Source organism: Salvia splendens, chromosome 6 (genome assembly GCF_004379255.2).
Source record: "Salvia splendens isolate huo1 chromosome 6, SspV2, whole genome shotgun sequence".
Lineage (NCBI taxonomy): Eukaryota > Viridiplantae > Streptophyta > Magnoliopsida > Lamiales > Lamiaceae > Salvia > Salvia splendens.
This window is the reverse complement of record NC_056037.1, coordinates 26,305,275-26,316,623: the sequence shown is the minus strand read 5'-3', so window position 1 is coordinate 26,316,623 and position 11,349 is coordinate 26,305,275. Positions and strand designations below refer to the sequence as shown.

Below are 11,349 nucleotides of genomic sequence, written 5' to 3'. Positions count from 1 at the left end.
TGCGGACTCATATGACTCCAGCTTTAACTCTTCCAGCTCTTGAAGTTGCAATTTCCTCTCTTCCCCACAAGACTGGGGTCTCATATTGATCTCCTTCACCGCTCAATATGCTTTGTGCTCCACTCCCACGGGCAGGTGGCACATCTTGCCAAACACCAACCTATAGGGCGACATCCCAATAGGCGTTTAGTATGCAGTCATGTAAGCTCATAATGCATCACCAAGCCTCTTACTCCAATCCTTCCTTGACGGATTCACCGTCTTCTCCAATATTACCTTGATCTCCCTATTTGAGATTTATGTCTGTCAATTAGACTGAGGATGATACGGAGTTGAAAACCTGTGGGTGACTCCGTATTTCCTCATCAGAGCTTCTATGGTTCGGTTACGGAAATGCGTCCCTTGATCAGATATAATAGCTCGGGGCACACCGTACCTGTTGAAAATGTTAGCTCTAAGAAACTTAGCCACCTCTTTGGCTTCACAAGACGTGGTAGCCTTGGCTTCTATCCACTTTGAAACATAATCTATAGCCACAAGGATGTATGTATTCCCGTATGAAGATGGAAATGGACCCATGAAATCCATCCCCCAGACGTCAAAGATTTCGCAGACGATTACTGGGACTTGCGGCATCTCATCTCTCCTTGAAATTCCTCCAGTTTGCTGGCACCTCTCACAGTTCTGGCAGAATTCAAAAGAGTCATTGTGTAATGTAGGCCAATAAAATCCACTGTCTAGGACTTTTCTCGCAGTCTTTCTCGGCCCAATATGACCTCCACACGCCAATGCATGGCAATGATTAAGCACATCCCTCTGTTCCCATTCGGGGATACATCTCCTGATTACCTGGTCAGCTCCCATCCTCCATAAATAAGGATCGTCCCAGAAATAATACTTCACCTCACTTTTAAGCTTCATCCTCTGGGCCCGGGAAATTTCTTGTGAACTGGGCACCTCTCATGTGACCAAGTAATTTGCCAGGTCTGCGAACCATGGTTCAGCGTTCAGCTGACACTTCCCTTTCTCAGCATCCCCTGGACCTGTTATCGCCATTATTTTCTCCCAACTATAGGTCTAGGAGATCCTTCATGCAATATAAATGTTCTTCTGGAAACTCGTCAGGTATAGCTTCCTCCGTTTCTCCCTGGAAAATCCGACTCAGATGGTCAGCCACTTTATTCTCTGTCCCCTTTTTGTCTCTAACTTCCCAATCAAACTCTTGAAAAAGTAAGACCCAACGGATTAACCTTGGCTTGGATTCTTTCTTCGCCAGCAAGTATTTGATAGCCGCGTGGTCGGTAAAAACTATCACTCTCGACCCCAGTAAGTATGGCAGAAACTTCTCAAATGAATAAAGGACTGTCAGCATTTCCAATTCCGTGGTGTCATAGTTTTTCTGGGCCTGGTTGAGTGTCTTCGAAGCATAAAAGATCACGTAACTTTTTCCATCGGCCCTTTGACCTAGTATAGCCCCCACTGCGTAGTCGCTTGCATCACACATTATTTCAAACGGCAGACTCCAGTCGGGGTGCCCTGATGATAGGGGCAGATACTAATTTATCTTTCAATAGTTGAAAAGCCTTTTTACACTCTTCGTCGAAGACGAAATAAACTTCATTATGCACCAAATGGGTGAGCGGTTGGGCAATCTTCGCGAAGTCCCTTATGGATCTTTTATAGAAACCTGCATGCCCTAGGAATCCCCTAACTTCTTTCTGATTCGTAGGGTACGACAATTTCGAAATCACATCGACCTTTGCTTGGTCCACCTGTATGCCTTTCTCCGAGACTACATGCCCCAAGACAATTCCCTCGGGCACCATGAAGTGACATTTTTTGAAGTTTAGAACCAAATTCTTTTCCTGGCATCTCCTCAATACTACGTCCAGGCTAGCTAAACAGGACTCGAAAGAGTTCTCATATACGGTGAAATCATCCATGAAAATCTCGATACAATCCTCCAGTAGATCCGAGAAGATACTCATCATGCAACGTTGAAAAGTGTCTGGCGCATTGCATAGCCCAAACGGCATCCTTCTATAAACATACGTGCCAAAAGGGCACGTAAATGTAGTCTTCTCTTGGTCTTCGGGATCTACATAGATCTGGAAGTATCCACTGTATCCGTTAAGGAAACAAAAATATTGCTTACCAGCCAGCCTTTCTAACATCTGACCAATGAAGGGTAGGGGAAAATGATCCTTTCTGGTTGCTTCATTCAGATTCCTGTAATCGATACACATCCTCCACCCAGTGACAAGTCGAGTGGGCACCAATTCATTTTTGTCATTCTTAACTACCTGAATTCCTGACTTTTTAGGTACCATGTGAACCGGACTGACCCATTCACTGTCTGGTATGGAGTAAATGATGCCTAGGGAAAGCAGCTTCAAAACTTCTTTCAGAACTTCCTCCCTCATGTTTGGATTTAGCTTACGTTGTGGATCTCTACATGCCTTAGCTCCTTCTTCCAACCTGATATGAAGCATGCAAAGATCCGGACTAATCCCTACTAGGTCTGAGATAGTCCATCCTATTGCCTTCTTATTTCTTCTAATTACCTCAAGTAGGTCTCTTTCTTGTTCCTTGGTCAAGTTGCTGTTGACGATGACCGGGAAAGTCTCATTTTCTTCTAGATAGGCATACTTAAGGCCTGGCGGGAGAGTTTTCAGTTCCTTCTTGGGGGTACTTGTTTCCTGGGGCAAGGGATTCTTTTTTGTAGCATCTGTTGTCATTCCCGTCCCAGACCCAGAGGAACTTTACATACTAGCCACCTGGGCTAATTCCTTTGTCCTAGCTGACTTTGGATTTCTATAGGATTCTGATATAGCTTCGGCTAGCTCCTCATCCGTTAATTCCTTCGTATGCATTGGCTCACACCAACCAGCTACCTCTCTGTCAATAGAGTGACTTAACTCTGAATTTTCGATCTGTTCCTGCATTAACTCGGTCTCAAGATATTCTTGGACCAGGGGGTTAATAACATCGATAGCATGCAAATTTTCAACATCTAACGGTTTCTTCGTTGCTTCATATGTTAAATGTATATTTTTTTCCCATTATAGTCCAGGCATATTGTCCCATCAAACACATCGATAATGGTCTTAGCGGTACACAGAAAAGGTCTCCCTAAGAGCACGCCGCTAGACTCAGCAGATTCATTATCACTCATTCTAATAACATGGAAATCGGCCGGATACAGAAAATCATGCACTTTGACTATAACATTTTCTAAAACTCCCTCGGGACAAATGTAGGACCTATCCGCCAATTGGATCACCACTTTTGTGTCCACCATTCCCACTCCTACCAGCTTTTTATATATGGAAAGTGGTAAAACATTTATCGATGCCCCTAAATCACACATAGCATGCTCAATTCTGACGTCACCAATGGAAATGGGTAAGGTGAACATACTTGGGTCAGTGCGTTTCGAAGGCATCTTGTGTTTCTGAATCACTGCTGATACGTTCTCTCCAATCAAAATCTTCCCACTAGGCCTTGTCTTTCCAGCTATGAACTCCTTGATGAATTAGCTGAAGACGGGCAATTTCAAAGCCTATAAGAACAGTAGGTTTATCTCCAACTTTCCAAAGATATTCATAAAATCCACCGGTTCATCTTTCTTCCTCTCAGCCTCTCATCGGTGCGGAAATGGTTTCAATTGTTTCCTTGGTCTGGTAGATCCTTCAGCTGTAAACTCACACGTTCATTTTCTCACTACCTCGTCCTCCACTTCTGGCTCTGGGTCTAGGAAAAATGGTTCAGCCATACTTGGTAATGGTTTCTCCATATCACCTTCCCGAAGGTCATCTCTTCGCCCGGAACTCCTTGCTTTCAATTTTTCAGACTCAGGAACTAGATCCTTCCCCTCATTGCCCTTCACGGGAGGTGTTTCTTCATCCTTCCTCATCACTGGACCTTCGTAACCACGACCAGATCTCAAAGCGATTTGGCTGATATTAGCTCTGTCGGGTGGCCTTACTGAGGCAGGAATCCTTCCTTCGTTCCCTCGCATCTCGCTCAAGGAAGTCGCAATCTGGGACAATTGTTTGGCCAACATGTCCATTGCTGCCTTCTGCTTATGCACCACGCCATTGTTAGATTGCAAGTTGTTCTGCATATGTTGTTGCGAACTGACTAGGTCATGCACCATATCATCAATATTCTTTGGTGGCTTAGAAATGGGTTGGCTGGGACTCGGTCCCGAACCCTGGTTCAGTCCACTTCCTCGGTTCTAGCGAAAATTCCCCTTACTTCCTGAACTGTTGTTGTACTGATTTCCCAGCCCTTGGTTCCCCTGGTAAGAAGGTTGGGAATTTTGATAATTTCCTGGGTAACTCCTTTGATGTGGCGGTACATATGAGTTCCCCTGTTGGTTTTGACTCCTGTTTCCCCAATTCGAATGATCTCCTGGATTCTGGTTGCTCCAGTTGTTCTGCCCCTCCTGATTTCTTCCCGACCAGTTAGTCTGCCTTTCTGGTTGATGTGCCAACTGAGCGTTCTGTTGTGGGGGTGGCTGGTTCGGATCGTTGTCAGACCATCTAAAATTGGGATGGTTTCTCCATGGTGCATCCTTCTGTCTCCCTGGATTCCAACTTCCATCTGGGTTCCAACTCCCCATCGCATTAACTTGGGCCTGGTAATCTCCTTCTTGAGGACCATAATATTGCTGGGGTGGAGCTTCTGCTAGACCTGGAGGCTTTTCTTTTTCTTGTGAGGCTAGTGGTTTAGTCTTCTCGATTGCATTCAAAAGTGCTTTCTCAAGCCTATCTATTCTTGCCTCGACTCTTTCGTCATCCTGCTCTCTCAGCGCATTTGCTGACCCTCTCCTCATAACATTCCTCGGGCTGTCGTACGCCTTTTTGGCCTCTATCAACTTCCCCAAGATCTCTCTCGCTTCACTTCCCTTCTTCTTCATAAAATTTCCTCCACTCGAGGAATTCATCAAATCATTTGACTCAGGGTTGGCTCCTTCATAAAACAAATAGTAAATCTCTGCCTCGATCATTCTATGGTTCGGGCAAGCATCCAACAATCCTTTAAACCGCGACCAATACTGACTAAGAGACTCATCGTACTCCTACTTACACTCCATGATTTCCTTCTTCAGAGCGTTGGTCTTGTTTGAAGGGAAAAAGTAATCTAGAAATTCCAACTTGAAATCTCTCCATGTACGAATCGAATCTGGAGGTAGCCTCAGTAGCCATGTGTTAGCCTCTCCCTTCAGGGCAAATGGAATTGCACGTAGGCGATAATCCTCCTCTGTTGTGTCGTTAGGCCTTTTCTAAATACTGCACAACTTGCTAAATTCATTTAAGAACTCGTATGGACACTCGTTCCTACGTCCAGAGAACGTCGGTAGAATGCCTAACACATTTGTTTTAATATCGATGGCCCTCTGACGCGGATTCATAACTATGGCCTAGGCTGGCTCACCATCTAAATGGGCAGTGAGCGAACCGATCTCCGGATCTGGGTCGACTACGTGTGCCATGTCTCTGATCTCTGCCTCCTCTGTATTTGTTTCTGAAGATGACTTAGGATCCTCCCTTCCTGACGAACTCCAATCGTCGTCACTTCCCGAACCAAACGGAAATGGATCTCCCGTAGATAATCCCGATCTGGTGGTGACCGTAGATACTGTGTCCTTGACCTGCCAAGCGAACCGATCGTTCCTCCACCTAGATGAGTTACCCCAGTGTCCAAGCCGTGAGCCTCTGCTCATAAACTGAAAATAAAGAGAAAGAAAAACAAATCAAAACTATATACACCAAAATCTCTAAACACAATCATAAACTACGTCATCCATCCCCAGCAACGGCACCATTTGATGTGCAGATAGAAATACTGTGTGTGCTTTTATGCTAGGTCAAGCTCCTCAAACCCGAGAATCCGCTAGATCATAAGGTCTAGGAACTCGGAGGACCTCAGAAGTCTCAGTCGTTGGACACACAGATTCCGCATTCAAAACCCTCAACCCGCTATACTATGAATTAGTACAGGGAAGCAGGGATCGATCCTACAAAGATGGACGCGTAAGAAAGCATTTAGAAGACTCTGGAAAGGTGAATGGCTGCTGCCACGCAAACTTAGGCTGAGGTGGGACTATTACTAGACTCAGGAATTATATCTAACACTAGACCTAGGAAACTGTAAACATCATGCAGGCTTGGAATATATTTGTAACTACGAGATGTCTAACTAACTTCCTCGACCGAATAAACGACTACCTAATATAGCTAGACAGAAAGCGAGTAAATAGTGGGGACCATTTTCCAGAAACAGCAAGTACGGATGAAAAGCTGCAGATAGCAAACTACGAATTTAACTAACAACGATATGCACTCCTTACCTGATTCAAACGTGAACATGAAGAAAAACAGAGCAGATTTCCAGATTCAAACAGAATGTAAAAGTTCGGACGTCGGAAACTTGCGATTAGCCGGAAGTTAAACAGATCTACATATACTAGACGGAAGGAAATAAAAATACGGAAATGAGGCATCCAACTACGACTACTCTGTTCAGATCCACGCGTCGGATGCTCAATCCACTCCGGATCCAAGCAATCTGAACCCAACTACAACCAAAATCAACTCCATAAACTCCAATTCAGCAAATCTATCCCGATCAACAACAATCGTCAACGATTCTACTCCTATTCAACAAGCAAATGCGAAAAGCACCCAATCGAGTAAATGACGACGAACTCAGAAATAAACATCATTCATACTCAAAATAAACATCGCCATATCAGAAAACAGAAATTGCATAAAACCTGGTTAATTCGATAGAAAAACAGAGCCGAGCTTCTAACAGCGAAGCTCGGTGAAATTCACAGCAACGGAAATGAAATGAAAGCGGTAATTTATATCTTCGCCCTACGCAAGGACGGTGTTACCCAGCAACTAACAGAAAGTGAAACCCGAAATCTCCTACAACTCCCCGGACATCCCCCAAGTGTGTAGAAGTAAGTGAGCTAAAAGAGCCTAAAACCCCAGCGTCTCCCCCCAAAAAAAAGTCTCTTTCTGACTGCATGCTCTTGCTCTTATATAGGCGCGGAGGATCTTCTAGAAGCCTTCGCAAAAATCTCAGTTCTGCCCTTCAGCTTGGCTGCTTCCTCCGTCTAGTCATTTTTCTCCATATTGCTCACTTTTATCGCCGATTCCATTCGCCATGCAACCGTCCTTCTTTCTTCCTGAACCTGGCGAAACTTTCTACACACCTGACTTAAACAAATGTGTTAGACCCCGTAAATACATAATTTCAATCCCTTAATCAAGGCATGAAATTAGCCCACTTGTTCCTATTATTTCGCTGCCCTTCACGGTGAACCAACATTAAAAATTGAATTTTTTTTTAAACCCTTGATGAAAATAATGCGACGGGGATTTTTTAGGGTTGAGAAATCGAGTAGAAGAGGAGTAATGCAGATATTTTAGAGCCCAATTTGAGCAAGGATTTATTGCTTCGTTTTCATCAATCGAGAGGGCAGCTTCTGATTCGCATATACACACACACAAGTTTTAGGGATTTCTCATCAATTGTTCCGTTTCGCGGTTAGATGTCTGAATTGGTGGCTCGAACTGGTCGGCAGCAGCAGCGTTACGAGGATGGCTACCGTCTTATTGCTGGGTATACATATATATGCATATATTTCATTTTTTCAATTTATGTATTTTTCATCTTTAATTTTTATGATGTGTGATTTTTTTTTTTTTTGCACTAGGGATTGTATAAAGCGTTTCCAATTGGGGGAATGTGGAGAAAATGGAGTTAGTTTTGTTAACTGAGGAATGTGGGAAATTTTGTGTTTGGATCTTGTTACTTGGATCATATCAGAAATTGGGGGTTGTGGCTGCTAGGTTTTGCTTTATTAGAATGAAAATGTGCAATCTTGATAAATTTATATGTGAATTTGTCTGTTAGTTTTGCTTGATTGGTTACTAGAACTTTCCTTTCTCGCTATGGGTGATGGCATTCCCTTTTAATTGTTTATGTAGTGTATATATTAGATTCTGCTTTTGAGCCACTTTATTCGATTTTTGGGTGTTTTGCAACCAAGTGTTGATTCTGCTTGAAAGGGGATGATTTTTGTTTGATGGCTTGAGAGAAAGCTCTGAAATTTTAATTTGAGCTTCCGTAATGGTATGGTGCCTTGTTCCAGTCGAGGTTCACAGTGGAATAATATCAGGGTTTATTGGTGGGCTTAAATTACTATACCTTTTGAGCCTTGTTTGGTGTCTCGTTCGCCTTGCTTAATCTGATATGTTGTTTTGTGTATTTTAAAAGGCATTCACCATATTCTGTCTGTGCTGATCAAAATTGTGATTTACCAGGTGTATTCCCTTCAGATATAAGACAGTGAAAAATGATGATGGTGGCATAACTGAGAATATCGTTGAAGTATTAATGATCAACTCGACTGGTGGACCTGGTCTTCTGTTTCCAAAGGTTCGGATCTTTGAACTATGTCAATGGAAGCAGACTGCGTAAAGCATGTTTTGTTCGTCCACTGCTCCTCAGTTGGTTGCAGTCTTATGTTGCCGTTGATAAAATGAGTTAAGTTCATGTCATACATTACCTTGGCTAGGAAGCATATCCTTGAAAACGATTTAATGTTGGTAACTTGGTATACCTGTGACCATTAAGGTTTAACCTAAAGCATAAAGAAAAATGGAGACTGGATAAGGACATAGTTTTGATCCTTCTGAATTAGGCGTTAACTGAATGCTTTCATAAGAATTTATTTTGGATAAATTGCATTTTTAATTTCTAACTAATGTAGCAAATTTTCTCCTTCAATATACGCAATTTCTACTATGTGGAATGAGACAGCCTATTCTTATCTCTCTAATCTCACTAATCTGCCAATGTGACCATTCACGAATACCAATAGGCTCACATTTTCGGATACTATCTTGGGGAATATTCTCTTACATTCTTTCCATGTTTGGCTTCAGTTTCATCCATCTTTCAGAAGTTAGTTTAAGCTCCTTCTTATACCAAAACTCGAGGTTTCAAGCTAACGATTTCAGGGTTGCACTACTTTCCATAACATACAACAAGGCGTCTCTTGGAAGTGTCACTCCCTTGTTTGACACCAATTTGAGTGTTGAGGTATTCTAATAAACTCCTCGAGCTAATGTTTCCTCCCTCATTAAAATATTCAACTTCCTTTTTTCTCTCTACTTATGCCACCTAACAACTCCTCCTAAAATCCCGTGCCACTCAAGAATATGGACATCTTGATTGGGACGGAGGGAGTACTTGGTTCTTCATTTTATCTTTGTCAGTGGTATAACATCCTGTCCCTCTGTAATTATCTCATCCTAATAGGAAGGTAGTTTTCTTCTATAATTTGATTGGACGTGTTTATGATTTTAGTGCGCTTAGGTATACAGATCATAGATGGTGCATTTTTATAACTCGAACTGAAGCAAGATTTTTTGTTAAGTTATGGTTTAGTAATACAAGGTGCGACACAATGACATACATGATTTTGAATTTTCATGACCTATTCTTATATGAGATGAATGTAAAACATTACATTACATACATGTGTAAATTTTGCATTTTTCGGTCATTTAACCCTTATATGAATAATGCCCCACCTTTTCTTTTTCCTATTATTTTCTATAGGGTGGGTGGGAGAATGATGAAACGGCCGAGGAGGCAGCCGAAAGGGAAGCCATGGAAGAGGCTGGAGTTCGAGGCGATCTAGTGGTAATCTATACATCTATCTGTTTATTGTTTAATTAATTACATTCCTACGACTTGGTGTTATGCAAAGCTGTCCGATTTAATTGAATCAGCACCTTGGTCGGACAAGGAAGTGCATCTAATTGGATGTATGCTTAGAACACTTTCTTCAGCTGTGGAGTCTACCTTGTTAATTCATGTCACTCTATCACGCTTGTTCTTTTGTGTCAGCATTTTCTTGGATGTTATCCTTTCAAGAGCAAAACACTCCAGGATGAATACAGCCCGCAAGGACTGTGTCGAGCAGCTACGTATGCCTTGCACGTGAAGGAGGAGCTCGACTCCTGGCCTGAAAAGAGCCACCGGCAGAGGAGCTGGCTAACCGTTGGGGAAGCAATCGGGTGCTGCAGGCACGCGTGGATGCGGGATGCCCTTGAGAAAGGTTTCTCAAAGTGGTATGATGATGGCATGATCCATACCTTGCCAAGAAAGGGTTCACGTTGACATTTTCAACATTGAATTTTGGTTAGAACAATTTTCAAGCTATATGGTACCATCTCTTAAGCTGATTCTTGGTGCCTGATTGTTTTTCTCTCTCTAAATTAAAAAAAATCCTCAATTTGGAGAACTTAGGAACTTTGAGAGTAAGATGCAAATAGTTTGTGTTGTTTTAGGTGTTAAAAAAATTTAATATTCGGGTATTTCCACCCCCAAATCAATGAGACTGGTGACCTGTTCTTTTCTTCTTTTACTTCCTGTAATACTCAGTCCCTTCGTCCCATTATAGTAGAGGTGTTTTGTTTTGAGAACTCGTTTTAAAAAAATAATATATAATTAAAGTAGAGAAATAGTAAAGTAAGGGAAACAATAATGTAGACTAGACTTGTTTTGTGAACTTTAAATGATTGAATTAGTTTTTTCTCCTCAAACACACTTGAGAATCGAGGATTTGACTAATCCCTAATATTCTCTCCGACCCACAAAGTTTTTCTCAATTTGATCCACACATATTTCAAGAAATTGTTTAACTTTGTATTAAATGGATGTGTGTAGTGGAATAAGGGTCTCATATTGAAGAGATTGGGGAGTGTATTTAATGTCTTGGAACAAACTTTGTTAGGGCTGTCAAATCGTGCGAGTTGGGTCGTTATCGTTTCAACTCATTATCGACCCAACCTAATCGTGTCCCAACCCAACCCAACCCGAAATCATCGGGTTCTTATCGTGTCCCAACCCAACGGGTTCGTGTCAGGTTTGTGCGTGTTATCGTGTACCCAGAAAAAAAGTCAACTCTCTATTAATGATAGTAAGTTAGCTTGACACGACACGGTAACGACTAAAACATGATGTTATTATACGATTTAAACATGATATTATACGATAAAATAAAAAATTACCAAATTAAAATAATTATTTTCTTAATCAAAATAATAAAATTAAAGTATAGTAATATTAAATCTATATAAGAAAATTAAATAATTTAAAAAATTTAATTAATATTTTTTAATTAATAAAATTAAAGTATAGTATTTTTTAATTAATTAAAATTAAAGTATAATATTTTTTAATTAATTAAAATTAAAGTATAATATTTTTAATCAACAAAATAATTAAAAACTAAAGTTTAATATTTTTTTAATT

At 41.4% G+C, this 11,349-nt stretch overlaps 1 protein-coding gene across 4 annotated transcripts; it reads left to right on the top strand.

Annotated features, from left to right (window-relative positions):
- Positions 1 to 7,214: 7,214 nt before the first annotated feature.
- On the top strand, positions 7,215 to 10,459 carry LOC121810023 (nudix hydrolase 16, mitochondrial-like). 4 transcript variants are annotated; one of them, XM_042210903.1, is made up of 5 exons: positions 7,215 to 7,641; positions 7,736 to 7,781; positions 8,346 to 8,460; positions 9,649 to 9,732; positions 9,940 to 10,459. In XM_042210903.1, exons 2-5 carry the CDS (start codon positions 7,777 to 7,779, stop codon positions 10,210 to 10,212), a joined length of 477 nt encoding a protein of 158 aa, XP_042066837.1. In that variant the 5' UTR covers positions 7,215 to 7,641; positions 7,736 to 7,776; the 3' UTR covers positions 10,213 to 10,459. The 4 variants fall into 4 exon arrangements, with proteins under 4 accessions (XP_042066837.1, XP_042066836.1, XP_042066834.1 ...); XM_042210900.1 differs by having other exon boundaries at positions 7,221 to 7,641; positions 8,346 to 9,126; XM_042210902.1 differs by lacking the exon at positions 7,736 to 7,781 and having other exon boundaries at positions 7,220 to 7,641.
- The last annotated feature ends 890 nt before the right edge of the window (positions 10,460 to 11,349 follow it).

What these genes read in the sequence shown, in the direction of transcription:
- LOC121810023 (XM_042210900.1), top strand. Translation starts at nt 8,836, where the DNA reads ATGAGACAGCCTATTCTTATCTCTCTAATCTCACTAATCTGCCAATGT. An exon ending in ACACCAATTTGAGTGTTGAG is followed by an intron (nt 9,127 to 9,648) that starts GTATTCTAATAA and finishes TATTTTCTATAG; the next exon opens with GGTGGGTGGGAGAATGATGA. An exon ending in GAGTTCGAGGCGATCTAGTG is followed by an intron (nt 9,733 to 9,939) that starts GTAATCTATACA and finishes CTTTTGTGTCAG; the next exon opens with CATTTTCTTGGATGTTATCC.